The sequence below is a fragment of the Festucalex cinctus genome, chromosome 1, assembly GCF_051991245.1.
Source record: "Festucalex cinctus isolate MCC-2025b chromosome 1, RoL_Fcin_1.0, whole genome shotgun sequence".
Lineage (NCBI taxonomy): Eukaryota > Metazoa > Chordata > Actinopteri > Syngnathiformes > Syngnathidae > Festucalex > Festucalex cinctus.
In genome coordinates, this window is record NC_135411.1 from 12,174,045 (window position 1) to 12,190,718 (window position 16,674).

The window sequence follows — 16,674 nt, forward strand, 5'->3', positions numbered from 1 at the left end:
ACGAAACATTATCAGAAAAAGTTGAAACTTCAATAGCCAAAAAGTGATCATCTTCCGTTTTCATTCAGGAAAATGCAATATATAAATACAGGATGTATACCCATGAACTCCTTCTTAGTCTACATCTATGGGCTTCTGTTAATGTGTGGTGGTGATTTTTTCCTAAGCCCCCCCAGCCTGTATTTTGACATTTTGTTTGTTTTGTCAACAGCGGGACTTTTCTGTGTACAGACAATTGTTTACCCCTCTAGCCAATCACAGAGCGGGGCGTGGCGGTGGGGGGTGGACACTGTCACTCACTGTCGGCAGACTAGGCCGAGAAAATTTTTCGGCTGCCTGACGTCACTCCCGTGGCAACTTGACAGCACGCACGGATTTTTTTTTCACTCACTCACTCACTCACTCATCACTCACTCACTCACTCACTCACTCACTCACTCACTCACATTGTTTTTTCACTCACTCACATTGTTTTTTCACTCACTCACTCACTCACTCATTGTGTGAGTGAGTGAGTGACAATGACTCACTCACTCACTCACTCACTCATTGTGTGAGTGAGTGAGTGACAATGAGTCACTCACTCACTCACATTGTTTTTTCACTCACTCACTCACACAGAGTGAGTGAGTGAGTGAAAAAAAAGTTGTTTTTTTTTGGAGTGACGTCATGCAGCCGACAAATTCGAGTGAGTGAGTGAGTGACAATGACTCACTCACTCACTCACTCACTCACTCATTGTGTGAGTGAGAGAGTGACAATGAGTCACTCACTCACTCACATTGTTTTTTCACTCACTCACTCACTCCCTCACTCACTCACACAATGAGTGAGTGAAAAAAAAGAAGCTTTTTTTTTTTTTTTGGGAGTGACGTCATGCAGCCGACAAATTCGCCCGGCCCCGTCTGCCGACAGTGAGTGACCCCGCCTTAAATTAAAAGTTCACTATAACAAAATAAAATAAAAGTTGACAATAATTGTAGCTTTGTGATAAAAACCATACCAAGAGAAAAGCCAAAATATTAAAGTAAAAATAAATAAATAAATAAAATTGGACGAATTAAAAATAACAAAGCAGCTTCTGCGGAGGTGTTGAACGTCAACAGTAACATTCAGTGCAGAACTTAAAATGAAAAGAAGCAAAAAAAAATTCTAACAAGTGAGTCACACTCGAGGACTCGGTGCAATTTGCACCCAGTGGGGAAGCGCAGTCAGTGCTTCCCTTCTGGAGCATGGACACTGTCTGTCTGCCTCGCTGTCTGTCTGTCTCCCTGTCTCATGGTCAGACTGCCTGTTGCTCCTTTTGCCTCTGTTTGTGCCCTCCTGCCTCTATCTTGCCTATCTGTCTGTCCACCTGCCTGTCTGTCTTTGTCTGCTCATCTGTCTTGTCTTTCTGCCTGTCTGTCTGTCTTTCTGCCTTGCGATGTTTGTTGGTGCCTTGTCTGTCCAGTTGAATTCTGTCTAGTTGTCCATCTGTGCGTGTGTCTCTTCGGCAGACTGCCTGTCTACTTGTCTTTCTGTCAGATTTTTTGTTTTGTTTTTTTGTTTTGTCTGTCTTCCTTATTTTTTGCTTGGTTGCCTGTCTCTTGGTCAGACTCTGTTTACGAGTCAGCTTGTCTTTCTGTCTGTCTGTCATGCTGTCTGCCTCTTTGCTTTTGTATGTCTGCTTGTCTTTCTACCCGTCTGTCGACTTGTTGCTTCTCCATCTTCTGACCTGACCCTCTTTGCGCCTGTCCGTCTGACGCATCAATCAGTGAAACGCAGCGCAACATGATGTCAAAGTAAGTATTGGAAGACTCCACAGGCCAACGCTGCCAGCACGTTCTCCATGGCAACAAGGCCGATGCTGCTATTAGCAGCCGAAACAGACCTACCATTACTGAGTGACTGACTGGCCTCCCCTCCCATTTGCATCCACGTCCTTGAGGCAAGTCTAGTGAAGCCTTCCTGTAAATGAAAGGGTGCTTGCGTCATAAGCGTCATCCAATCACATCAACCTTTCTCTCTCTCCGCTTCTTGTTTTCAATGTTTTACTGCTTGATGCGATTTGAAAGGCCTGTTGTCCTAAGTCATACTTTTCTGTTTTCTATTGAGGACTTTTCATGCTGTCTAGCGATAGATCGATGTTTTTTTGTTTTTTGTTTTTTTTTCAGGGACGATGCCGATTATTGCTAGTCAAGGAGACCGATAACCAATATTTGGAGCCGATATTCAATTTCAGTAATAGGGAAAAAATATTGGTGCAAAAAAAAACAATAAAATATAAATTCCAACTCTTAACTTTGTTGGAATGCTTAGTTTAAAGCATATATATATATATATATATATATATATATATATATATATATATATATATATATATATATATATATAAAATCTTGGCCAAAAGCTTCAGGGAGCTCTCAGGGTCATAAGTATGTCTAAAAAAAACTAAATAAAAACCAAAACAGATTAATCTCATAGCTCCCTTTAATTTTCTACCATAAATATTTTTTTTCCAAAATTTCAAAATAACTAAAATGTTAAATTTACAGGTGTCTTTGTTTTACTTTCAAACAAAAACAAAAGATGCAGAGAGTTCCTTGGGTCAGCAGCATCTCTTATAAAGCTAAATGAAAATCAAAATTAATTGTTTCCTGAGGTCAACGCAGTTTTATATGGATCTAATTTTGGCCATCAGATTATTATTGTTATTTTTTTAATGTTTTAATAATAATATATTTACTCAATTACACAGAAGAATTAAGTGTACGTGACAGCAGCCAATCAGAGTTCAGCTTTTATTTCTCTACTTTGGGTTGCGAGTTAAGAAGTAAAGAGAAGAATAAGAAGTAAACAATGACCCAAGACGGCGTTAAACACGCAACCATCTTCAAAAGATGAAGCTATTTTGATGAGTTAAGTTCCTCACCATTGCTTGTGTGTCCTGAAAAATAGGCAACACAACAAACTTGTTGAATAATTTCAGCAAGTATCACCAAAGTGATGATGTGGAAAGCATGAAAATGCAGCCTGCCCACGTAAACATTAACAGGTTAGCCGCTACTAGCTAGCCGAGCAGCTAGCGGACCAAAGCAGCATTCAGTGATGTCATCTTTTGATGTATGCACATTTACAAGTGGCAATATGTTAAAATGCCCTATGTAGGATGATAACATTAAATATTCTCAATATTCCTCAGGGGTCAATTTTTGGTCATGTCAAGTTTATGTATATAGCCCAAATTGTGAACTGTGAACAGTCAACACTCCTTTTATAGTCATTACAGTCTGTTCCAATACTTTTGTGCATCTGACGTTTGATTGAAAATGCATCCCCGTTTGATGGCTCCAGGCCCTGGTTGCTGTCCGCGGTGCTGAGGGTCGACGAGCAACAGGTTGGTAAGTTACCTCCATGCGGTCTGGTTTTGATTTTGTTTCCGTGTGTGTGCTCACACCTGAAGTCGAACAGGCGGCGGAGAGCCAGCGCGAGGTGAGTCACGCACCTGCTCGGCAGCCTCGTGAATTGCGCCCGGCAGGGAAGCGGACCTGCTGCCTGGCTGGCTGGCGGCCACACCTGGAAAAGGTCAGCATGACGAAGAACGCACACTTTTGTGAATGGTTGACCGTGTTTGTGCGTGTGCGTCTGTGTATTATATTCATTGATTATATGATTGTGTTGATTCCATGTTACTATAGCACACAAATTGCTCCACTTGAAATTTAACTCATTGACTCCCAGCCATTTTCATTGAAGAAACACCCTTTTGACAGATTTTGCAAGGTCCACAGAATATTGTGTACTATTGCTATAAAAACATGGAACCTACAAAAAGAAATATTAGTCTCTTCTTTCATCAGGAAAAAAAAAAAGTACATTTGTATCTGTTTCCATTTTGCAGCCATTAGCATCAGAATATAACTAAGTTTTATCAATATTCACATTCCTGGTGAAAATGCTGACAAACAGAGCTTGTTACAACATGGCCCTGGACCAGGTCCCCTGGCTGTTCTCATACTCTGCTGCCACCTGCTGGCCGTGTTTTTAATAACTACCATTGCTTTAAGCCACCTCTTCATGTCAGACGCCGCATCAAAGCCTTCTGTATGTTCTTGCCTTAAAAAACAAAACAAAACGTGTAAACACGTTTTCGGGAGTGAATGACAAAGTATTAAAAACGTTTTTACACGTTTTTGGCCTTGAATGAGTTAATATATTTAACACATCATTATTATCGTGATTGGTAATGTTCAATACCACTTTTTTTTCAGACCAGTACGAGTACTCAACTTTGAGTCATCACCAATACAGATACCAAAAATGATACCATTAGCACTTTTGTAAAAAAAAAAAAAAAAAAAAAAAAAAAAAAAAAAAAAAAAACGACAATTTTAAATGAAGACCTATTTAACCCAATAGAGCATTTTCCTCAAAATTGCATGAAATTAGTGGCAATTTTCTATTCTTCTCATTTCTAGTTGCTGATTGTAAAACGGCCACAAGAGGGCAGCTGATAGTACAAATAGCATGAAATAAGGCCATGTATCGTACTTCTACATTTCACAACCAATTCAATCCATTCCAACTTCGACATGTGCCAAAACTTTACTTTACTTTAGTGCTACTACTTTCCTAATTCCAAAAATCCTCATTCATTTTGAATGATACTGTCAGGATTAAAGCAGAAACCCCGTTTGGAGTCCAAACTTTGGGCAAAAATTCACTAGGGTTAGGGTTAGGGATTTTAGGTTTATGGCTCGTATCGTTCCTATTCAAAACATTCACCTTACCATTCAAACGGATACATTTCACCCGTGCAAAATCCAAATTCTACATAATTCTACAATTTTTGACCCACAAATTCCCACACATTTAACAATTCATCATTCAAAATGTTCAGCTCATTCTCTTTACTTTGGGCATGAGTTTCAACATTCCCACAATTTCCTAACCTTGCAATAGCCACATTGATAATTGTGATTGACTCATGGGAGTTCTCCACAATACCGAATCTGGGATTTGCTCGGGAAAGGCGGACATTCTGTACAATACTTGGAGCTCATTGGACGATGCGTCATCTTGATCATGTTTGTTTTGACCAATCACGGATGAACACGTCGTTTTCGGTGTCGTCTTAGGGGAAAAAAAAAAAAAAAAGCACGAACATCTTTACCAGATAAAAATGCGCGAAGCGCCTCTCGCTGTTCAACGTTCAACAAGGAAGGCAGTGAGTAATTCTGCGAGAATTAATTGCAGCGTCCATTCGTCTATGTTAGGATTGTTCGTTTCCTCCCGGCGTTGCACTTCCTGGTTTCGTCACAGCTGCATGTCCCGCCCTAAACAACGCCTGATTGGTGCGACCTAAAAAAAAAAAGTCGGTTGTGAACGGATCAGCGGGAGCAGTACAAGATGAATTCATGAGAATTCAACTTGTTGGCAAGTTTAACAATTTCCACATACCAAAAAATCCACACTTTTCACTCACATATTGCACATTCTCACCTGCAGTATCATTTCACCCACTTCCAAATAATTAAACATTATTCAATATTCCAAATCTTTCAATACCAATTGACACATTTCTGTATCTTTCAACAACATTCCACATCATCCATCCATCCATCCATCCATCCATCCATCCATCCATCCATCCATCCATCCATTTTCATGACCGCTTATTCCTCACAAGGGTCGCGGGGGGTGCTGGAGCCTATCTCAGCTGGCTCTGGGCAGTAGGCGGGGGACACCCTGGACTGGTTGCCAGCCAATCGCAGCATTCCACATCATTCAAGATGAATCCATATTTTTCTATATATATATTTTTTCCATTCAGCATTTCAGCATTCACATGCAATTTCTCCATAAATTGCTTCATCTAATTATTGTAGTAGTAGTATTAGTAGTGATTAATCATGTATATTATTTATTATGAAATGGAATGAAGATTTATTGTCATTGCACATGCACAAGTACAGAGCAACAAAATTCACAATGTTATGTTGCCAATTATATCAAAAATAATACTTGCCTATTAAGTATTTCATAAAAATGCTAATATTTACAATAACAATTCTGATATTATTTTGTATTTATGGACAGTACAAAATGGTCTTTAAGTAGTTTAAAATTACTGTAATTTCTAAGCTAATAGTAAGGGTGCTTTAATTTTGAGAAGACACAATATACGGAATATCATTTTAAAAAATTACTTATTTATTGACACGTTTATTTGTTCTTGCAGCAACTGTTACCTCACTTTGTCGCCCTCCTCTCATTTCTATGTGACGAGGTGCGAATCTCAAAGGAACGGACCCCCCCCACATCCCCACTCCTTCTCCACCCCCTTCCTCCTACTCTTCATCCTCCTCTTCTTCCTCACAGCAGCAGCAGCAGACACGTCGTGCGGCAGCAGCAGAAGCGGAACGGACGGACGGACGGACTGACTGACAGGACCCTCACTGTGCATATTTTTGGGAGGAAGAGGAAGGAGGACGACGCCCCCCCCCCCCAGAGAAAGCGAGCATGGCTTGCTCCACATCGGTAAGTTCCTGTTTTGTTGCGCCTTTACTTGACTTGTCTGCAGAAGAGGGGGGGGGGGTCTACACGTGATGACACACGCAGGATTAACACATTCATAAGCGAGCCCGCCAATCAAATTTGCAACATGAATTGTCAGCTTCGTTTGAGATAACACCAAACAGAACCGGGCTTTTTGGACTGTTGGGCAATGTGCTCCCCAGATGCTCCATATCAATGGACACACGCACACACCTCATTCCCCCCCCCACAATGTTGGATTTGAAATGTATGAGTCACATGCCCCTTCTTATTGGCGATGTCACGTGACACGTTCCCTCTTCCTACACGCTTCAATCTTCCATGTTGGCTCCCCTCATTTCTTTGCAGCATGTCACCCTCCTCTTCCTCTTCATCATCATCATCATCATCCTAATCTTCTTTTTCGTCTTCTGTGGCGCCGATCTGTTTGCGCCGTCCTCTCCCCCGGGGGAGGGTCCCTGTGAGTTACGAGTCGCTAAAACATGCGAGTGAGATGCTCGCCGGCTAATTGGATTGGCCACGAGAGGCGAAGGGGACGAGGTGGAATTTGTCGGTGCCTGGATGAGTGTGTGTGTGTGTGTGTGTCCCTGTGTTCTTGTTTTTCTATCTTTGTGTGGCACCATCAATGACATCGCTTTTTCATTTTCGGGAGCTTTTTGGCTCATCCAACACTTCTGAAGTACCAGTCGCCTATGAGCTCCCTTTTACATTTTTGGAAAATAAATAAATACATAAAATAAAATAAAAATACAATTAAAAATTAAAATATTGTACCACTATAAGCTACCTTTTAGATAAAAAAAAATAATAATACTGTAACCACTATGAGCTACCTTTCAGTTTTTTGAAAAAAAAAATAATAATAAAATAAAATAAAACTAAAATAAAAATAAAAATACCCTACCACGATGAGCTACCTTTCAGTTTTTTGAAAAAAATAAAAAAATAAAACTAAAATAAAAATACTGTACCACTATCAGCTACCTTCCAGATTTTTGCAAAAAAATAAAATAAAAATACTGTACCACTATGAGCTACCTTTCAGATTTTTGAAAAAAATAAAATAAAATAAAATAAAATAAAAATACTGTACCACTATGAGCTACCTTTCAGATTTTTGAAAAAAATAAAATAAAATAAAATAAAAATACTGCACCACTATGAGCTACCTTTTAGATAAAAAAAAAAATACTGTACCACTATGAGCTACCTTTCAGATTTTTGCAAATAAATAAATAAAATAAAAATAAAAATAAAAATACTGTACCACTATGAGCTACCTTTCAGATTTTTGAAATAAGAAAAAATACTGTACCACTATGAGCTACCTTTTAGATATTTACCAAACAAAAAGCTAGAATTAACTATTTTGTCGCGTGTGTTCTTGTCTTTCTATTTTTGTGTTACACTATCCTTGATGTCACACTTACATTTTGCCTTGTCCACACTTGCACACTTGTAAAATACCAAGATTAGTTCCTTTTAACATTTTTGTAAATCAAAAAAAAAAAAAAAAGCCTGGAATGGACATATTTGACTGTGTGTGTCTGTTCTTGTCTTTGTATGTTTCTGTGGCACAATCTTTAATGTGAAGGCAACATGCTACAAAATTCAACCTTAGTATGGCGCTTTTCTTTTCAAGAAATTTGTTGCTTGTTACATTTTGGCACAAAAACAAAAAAAATGCCAGGAACTTTTTTGTGCAATATGGGGGTGTCTCTGTGTGTGTTTATTCTTATCTTTCCACCATTGTGCAGCACCACCATCAACATCCCGCCTTTATTGTGGGGACATTTGTCTCTGCGGGGGGAGGGAGGAGGGGGGGATCCATCTCAGCCCAAAATAAACAAATAAACAAATAAATAAATAAATAATCGCAGCAGTAACTCATTTTGGCACAGTTGACAGTACGTGTGTGTTTCTTCTAGTGTTTCTATCCTTGTGTGACACCAGCTCTGACATCCCATTCTTTATTATGAGAACATTTGTCAACAAAAATGCCAGGATGAGCTCCGTGTCCGTGTTCTTGTCTTTCTGTTTGTGTGGCACAGCTTCTATTGTGGGGTCCTGAGAACCCGCCGGGACATTTTGAGTGGTCCATGCAACAACAATGTCCAGATATGCGCCGTTATACCGCGGGTCCATATGTGTAAACTGGTACTGGCAAGTGTGTGTGCTTGCAGTGATTCATTGCTTTTTCAGGAAGCTGCGTGGATGAGTAAGTCAGGCAGGGTGGGGGTAGTGCTTCATTTTATTTTTATTGTTGAATTTTTCTTCATTGCGAGCCTTACAAATGTCATGTTTGTGTTTTGTCTAAATATTATTGTGCGTTTGTTCCAAGCTGCTTTGTGTTTAATTTGAGACGTCACATGGGTAAAAGTAGTTAAATGGAGAAAGCTGGTAGTTTTTTTTTGTGCCATTGTTTGTTGAGTGTGGTTTTAAATAAAGTGAATAAACAAATGCAGATGCACTCGTTGTATTGGTATAAAAAAACATGTTGTGTTCAAGGGCAAAAAATGTATGAGATATTGTGCTGCTCGTTTTCTTAAATACTGCTAGAGTGATGATGCACAGTGCAGTTTCCATGGCAACGGCCATCCAATGGTAATAAAACGATTACAAATGGTAGCTGGCTTCTTTTGCCTCCTGTTCATTTATTCACATGGATTTATGTGATGTAAAATACGGTTTAAGGTGGAGCAGATTCACACGATTAAAAAATCCTGTAAAAAATACATGACTATTGTATATATGATACAGTATATACTTATATATTGTTTTATTTTTATTGTATTTATATTTACAGTATTTCATCAAGTGTTTTGACTTTTATTTTTTTCTAATCTGTTCCAATATGTTTTTTAATGTACGTGTATGTGCAAAAACAATACAATAATAATAATAATTAAAAACAAAACAAAAAAACAGTTTAAAAATAGCACATTTAAAATGGAAGTCAACCTTAAATATTTCTTGACAGTAATATGTTATATGTGACCTCACTTGTCTAAACATGACATTCTGATGTATATTACATTTTTGGAATATAAGTTAAGAATCAAAATGCAGCCGTTTTTATCCATCTCAGCGGGTGGCCATTTTGCCACTTGCTGTCGACTAAAGATGACGTCATAGTTGCTCAGGGCTCAGGCAACAACCAGTCAAGCTCACCTGTTTTGAGAAGCGTTGTGATTGGTTGTTGCCTGAGCCCTGAGCAACTGATGTCATCGTCAGTCGACAGCAAGTGGCAAAATGGCCGCCCCCTCCCCCGGGGCTCCAGGTGGAGGAGTGGAACCGTCACTTGCCTTTGGTGCCGGTTGGCGTGGGTTCGATCCTCCGCCCGGGAGAGGCCCATGTATCTGGCCTACAAGAAGTATGCCACGTATGTGAGTGGGTATATAAAAAAAAAAAAAAAAAAATAGCCGCCCCCTTAGATGGATAAAACGGCTGGATTTTTATTCTACAACACAATATTAACCATAATTCCATATTTAGACTAATGGGGCTGCATATAACGTATTATTGTCAATATTTTATTTTATTTTATTTTTATTTTTTTATTTTTTTATTTTTTTGGGGGGGGTGTTGACTTCCCCTTTAATTTGATTTAGTGGGTTTATATGTCATGCAGTTATAAATTATTGACAAAATAGTTTTAGACAATGTGGTGCAAATTATGAAAATAATAAATAAAATAAAATTACCCCCCCCCCCCCCCACACCCACCCATAAGTAATTGAATTCATTAGTTAACAAATTATTTATCCATGAATGTGATTAGTTACCAGGGAAATTAACAATTGCTTTACATTTTTGAATAACCTTCAAATTATAACAATTCAGATATTTATTTCTATTCACGTGACAGATTCATAGACTAGAACATTGTAGATAGTAGGGGTGTTAAAAAAAATCGATTCGGCGATATATCGCGATACTACATCGCGCGATTCTCGAATCGATTCAATAATCGGCAAAATCGATTTTTTTTTTTTTTTTTTTCACACCTTAAGCATGGAAGAATGTTATATGAATGGAACATTAAGCCTTAATATTTTATTTCAATGCTGTTCAAACATGAAACAAATTACAGCCTCTATAAGACTGAAATTTCAGATAAATAAATAATACATTTTCATATAAATCTTACACTCTACAAGCTTACTGATTAGTATTTTCTAAATTTGAATGAAAAAAAATCGCAACAATCGACTTATAAATTCGTATCGGGATTAATCGGTATCGAATTGAATCGTGACCTGTGAATCGTGATACGAATCGAATCGTCAGGTACTAGGCAATTCACACCCCTAGAGATAGTATATAGAACTTTAAACTACAGCTAGTAGACCAACTCTAGGCACCTGATTCAAGTATTTTCTCCAATACTAAATGTATTTTAAGTGCTTTAGGACCAATGTAGTGCGAAAATAATTAAAATAAATAAATAAATACATAGTTAAAATCTGTCAGCTGTCAAACCATTACTCCATACTTATATTCGACAGAATATTTTTCACAGTTCATATGAACATTGTACACAAATACAAACTATTTTATTGTTGTAGTGGGATGAAGTGAGCAACCGCCCCCCGCTCCCCCTCCCCAAAATTGCCTCTCAGATAAGGGATCTTGCTGGTCTGATGAAAGCAACTTCAATGATCTAATCCTTCAAATAATGTGGTGCATTATTTGGCTGGAATGGTAACGTTGTTGCAGTAATTGAAAAGTAATTAGATTACTGAAAAAGTAACTCTAATTCCAACACCAAACTGCACGTTAAGAACGGGTGTGCACTATGCAGTTGCTTCATCGATTGGTTACAATTAATTATTCTCCAGTATTAGTGTCCTACTTTGGGGTGCGTGTAATCGCTTCAAATAAGCGACTATTAATTCTCACGTCGTCTGTGATGTGCTATTATTGCAGGGCCCTTGATGCGAAACTGCTGCGAGAAGGGGCGGTGCATCGTAGCCGACACACACGCGCGCATACTCAGAAGAAGCCCTTCAATGGAGACAATGAGAGGTTTGCTCCTGACTGTGATCATCCTTCTGCCTCTGGTGAGTCTCGCCGCCGTGACGTGTGCACGATGCATATGTGTGTGTGTGTGTGTGTGTGTGTGTGATTGATTTTTGCCTTAAAACAGAGGTCATCACAGATTGCATATTTGGTAACTTAAGTGCGTGTTCAAGATGGAGCTTGCTTGCCTAAACTTGATGGAGTTTGGTAGAACAGTGGCGTGCGGTCATAATATGCATAATTAGCTTACTTGGCTAGCAGTCAGTGGCTTTGCGTCCCGGAGATAGAGGGCCGGCAAATGGCAGATATAATGGCCGAGGAGGCTCAAGCGTTCTCGGCCGTGCTCCGCGGTCCTCCGGCCCGCTCCAGGAATGCTCCAGCGAAAATATCATTTCAAGTGGTCGTCCTACTGGAGTAATCCTCACGAAAACGGGGAAGAATTTCGTCCCTCACTTTCGAGAAAGGACGTATAAGAAACATCAGTGGCTCGCTGACTGTCCACGTAGGTCAGTAAACTTTATTGTTGGTTGAAACCTCTTGCGGGTCTTCTGCGATGTCATTTTTTTTCCTTTTTCCGGGTTGAGCTCACATCATGGGCGTGAGCCAGTTCCGAATACTGTAAATTCCAACCAATTGGTAAACTGTGATTTTGTCATTTCACCCACCACGGAGCTGGTTACATTGCAGCGTGTGCGTATCAATCTACGTCAGTTCTGAATAATTCCACTTCATCTTTGGATATCTTTACATCCCTAATCTGTAACATATGCTGATATAATGATTACATGGAGAGAATGTAGCTTTATATTTAGGAAATCCTATTTGGTTCCTTACCTGAAAGCTCACATGCCTCTTTGTGATGCAGTAGAGCCATATGATTTTCAACAAACACATCAAGAAACTGATGAATTTCCATCAGTTTATTTTTATTTTATTTTTTTTGTCATTAGAAACAAACATACAGTAGCTCTATATTTACCCGAAATTGGTAAATGGTGGCAGCATGGGTGGAATTTATTATTCGATTGTTGTTTACAGTCACACATGCCTGTATTTTACCAGCAGCATGTAATTAATTCACAGTGCTGCCGCCCCCCCCAACCAACAAAGGTGAAGTGTCCCTCCAGCTGACATCTTTACACGCAGCGCCCACCGCACTCTCCGCCTAACCTTGGCCTCCCGTTGTCATGTACTTAGCGTGTATCAAACGGCGCCGCTGCCTCTACTGGGTCAGCGGCGGCCGAGGTGAGGGGCCAGCCGCCCAGCGGACCGCCGCGTCAAATGGCGCTTTTATTATCCGTGCCGCGTTTGGGGCTTCCGTTGTTAACTGGCCCTTGAAAATCGCCTTCGGGATGGAGATGCTCTGCTGCAGCGACCTATCAGACTGGACATCTGTTTTGAGAGACGCTTATCTTAAGAAAATATATGCTAATGTGGCCCTGCAGCACCATTTTGTTGTGATGCATTTGTTTATTTGATACCTCTGTGTATATGTATGTATGAATATGTATATATGCATAGGATATATGTTACATACATTTATACTACCGGTATATTCATACGTGTAGAAGTATACGGTATATACGTATATATATATATATATATATATATATATATATATATATATATATATATATATATATATATATATATATATATATATATATATACTGTACATATTTAGTGGGGAGGCTGCTGCTGCGCTGCTGCCTAGCAACAATGGATCTATTCCCTCGAAGGCGAAGCCCGTGTCGGTTTGATTATGAAAACAGCACATCGATAAGCGCAATCATTAAACACATAAAGCAGGAGGCACTGGTGTGCTCACAGTAAGTCTCCTTACAGTCTCTCCAAGACCAGGGAGGTGCCTGAGGTCAATTCATATTAAAAAAAAAAAAAAAAGTGATGAGTCAGCCAAAAAGACATGCTTCGGCCGTCATTTCATGCCGAGTGACTGTTGCCTGAAGAGAGAGAGAGAAAGAGAGAGAGAGAGGACTCATCATGAGTCTAAATTCAGTCTCTTTGCTTTCTGTTGTATTTGGCAGGTTGGAGCGGAAAGCAAACTGATTGCGCTGATTACCATGTGATGTTCCGTCGAAATGAGCCGTAAAATCTTGCTTTTCTGCTAATGACGATGCGTCATCGGTATGGAATCTGGTGCAAACAGAAAAGGCCCCTTTTCTTGATGTCGATTTTCATGCATTCAGTTTGTTTTCTAGCCGGCGGAAGTCTAGTTTTATATTTGAATGTAGCACCTCATGGCTTGTTATGTCAACCATGTGAGTGCACAGGATCCCATAGGAATTGCATCAAGCGTTCCTCTGCTATTTTGTCATTCATCATTCATGGTCCTGCAAAAAAATAAATAAAATAAAATAATAATAATAATAATAACAAAGTAAGTAATCATTTTGAGCCAGGAAAACACATGAAATGAAAAAGAACCGGATAGCTGTAAATACTTAAAAATAAATTAAAGTAAATACTGTACTACAAAGAAAGATCCTAAACAAAATAGTTATATTTATTGAAGTATCGTAGTAGTGTTGAGGTGTCTTTTGCCACCATTGGCGGCATCTGTAGGCAATTACAAACTCTTTTGATGTCAATTTTTAGCAGATTTTGCTATTAATTTATAAAAAAATATTTTTACATTTTACATTTTTTGTGTTTATTTCACAAATATTATACAATATATCATTGTCGCCCAATAAAAAGTGTTTTCCGCCATTTTATTTCATTTTACCTGGAAAAAGAATAAATAATATGTGAGTATAATACAGTTGGAAATTAATGTCCGTAAATGATAAGCAGAACAAAAGAAAAACATATAGCATGCTAGCATGTTAGCTTTGTCATTGGCGAGCAAAAACATCACAAAACTGACAAGGTGACTCACTTCTTTTGCCAGCAGCAAGCAAGCGACTGAATCAACAGTCACTCTATTTTGCCTTCAGGATGTATCGACAACACAACATGATCTCATCACTAGCGACGTTACGCCTTCGCCTAATTTTTCATCCGATTTTCCTCGTAAGTGCCCCCCTTGTGTGAGAATATGTCGACCGTTTATGTGTTTTCTGTGCAGGTGGCGTCAGAGTCGGAGCACTGCATCATTCAGCGAGAACATGACAAATGCATGGAGAGGATGGACATGCACGACCCCAACGACGACTTGGACATGGGTGAGTTAGTCTGCTTTATTCGAAACAAACATCCCTTATCATACACAAAGCCATTTTTTTTTCAACTTGTGCTTCCCTGCCCAGCCCCACTTGAATAGACGCTAGGGATGTAACAATATCCAAACATCACGTTACGATATTATCACGATATGAAGGTCACGATACGATAATTATCACAATATTGTGGGTGGCGTTGGTGATATTTAAAAAAGATCACAATATTGTAAAAAAAAAAGCTCATATTAAAAAAAAAAGAACAATATTGTGCTTTTGTACATAACAGCAATGCATATAAACCACCTACAATCTCTAATAACAATATTGAGGCACTTACTTGATAATGCAAGCACACATTGATCGCTTCACAAGCAAATTAGGTTCCCCTTCATCTGACAATTAACATAGATTTTAAACATGGAAGGCCAAAACATCCCTAATGAAAATTAAATTGCACTGATAAACTAGCCACTAGAGGGTGCTAGAATGGCACAAATCAAAATCAATCTGACCTTTTTAACAAATGTGTTCCTTTTAAAATATTGGGAACATGGCGACGACGATATTGTGGCAGTTTTAACATCGCGATATCATGATATTGCCCTTATCGTTACATCCCTAATAGACGCAATACCTGTTTTGTCGGCTTGAATTAATACATGCCTCACCTCTAATCAATTCTCTTTTGTCGTGCTAAAAAAAAATGTTGCTTTAATTAATATGTCACATTTAACATTTTTCTGTACTATACAGTATATTGGTTAATATATATTCATAATACGGTATACAGTAGAATAATGTGCAGTTTATTGTCCCCTTTGGAAAAATAAATGCCTCACCTCAAGTAAATGTTTTTGTTTTTTCTCCCTAAGTAACAAGTACAATACGATGTTACAACCAATAGTAGCATATGTGATTTTATTCTCATATATTTTATTTCATTGTTTTGTACTTAAATTTGTCACAGTACGTTGTCCACTTGGAAAAAATAAATAAATGCCTTACCTCACAAAGAATGCTTTTTCTACAGGATGGATGGATGGATGGATGGATGGATGGATGGATGGATGTGTTAGATTAGGGCTCTTGATGACTCGATAGATGACTTGAGCTAGGCCGTTGTGTTGCTGTTTTTCGTCCTTGCTTGGCACATTTCTATCTGTCTGCATTCTGACATACGTATCCAGTAAAAAACAGTTAAGGCCATCAGGGCAAACGTTCTCACATGGGGAAGTTGAGCCGTTTTCCCATGTGGGCGGACGGCCTAGACAGTATAAATGCAGGGACGATTTTGAATAGATCAGTTCCTCTTCCGCATACTAATAGAAGAGGGCTCCGCAGCTGTGTACTCGATCTTTCTGGCATCCAGTAAATATTTCAACTGAGAACATGCAGTCTTCTGGTTAATACTATTAGTATAATATCGTGAGCATTAAGATACAGGAACCAGTGAAAGTTCCCACCCAGAACTTTACAGATGGATGGATGGATGCATAAATGATGGGAAACAATAATATAAAGGGATTTTTGTGATATTTTAGTACTTTTAGGGACTGGTATTGTATGAAGTTTAGAAAAGTGAAGTTGAAAGGGATAGTAGACTCACTGAGCAATTTTCAGTAGTAAGAAGTTAATATTTTGTCCAGAAAGAATTTGATAACTTCATTATTTTTCATGTACAATTAATACTTTTAAAAATACATTTTTTCACTTGCTGTTCACCTGTGTTTTGGATTTGGTCAGCAAAGTGAGCCATGATTGGTCGTTACCTGTTTCCTCAGCACAAACGATGTCATCTTCGGTCGACAGCAAGTAGCAAAATTAGTCTTAAAAGCTATTAATTGTTCATGACAAATAATGAAGTTATCACATTAATTATAACCAAACTGTTATCTTCTTACTGTTGAAATGGGCTCAATGAGTCACCAACTAG

At 38.7% G+C, this 16,674-nt stretch overlaps 1 protein-coding gene across 4 annotated transcripts in view; it reads left to right on the plus strand.

The window, feature by feature from the left end:
- Nucleotides 1–3,138: 3,138 nt before the first annotated feature.
- LOC144016116 (pituitary adenylate cyclase-activating polypeptide type I receptor-like) overlaps nucleotides 3,139–16,674 on the plus strand; it is a 34,289-nt gene continuing 20,753 nt past the window's right edge. The window contains exons 1-4 of one of the 4 annotated variants that reach the window (XM_077516829.1): nucleotides 3,139–3,564; nucleotides 6,361–6,519; nucleotides 11,467–11,600; nucleotides 14,648–14,744. In XM_077516829.1, coding sequence (XP_077372955.1) covers nucleotides 11,475–11,600; nucleotides 14,648–14,744 — 223 coding nt within the window. In that variant the 5' untranslated portion in view covers nucleotides 3,139–3,564; nucleotides 6,361–6,519; nucleotides 11,467–11,474. The remainder of the gene's footprint in view (nucleotides 3,565–6,360; nucleotides 6,520–11,466; nucleotides 11,601–14,647; nucleotides 14,745–16,674) is intronic. The other 3 variants (XM_077516847.1, XM_077516838.1, XM_077516856.1) reach the window with 3 other exon arrangements.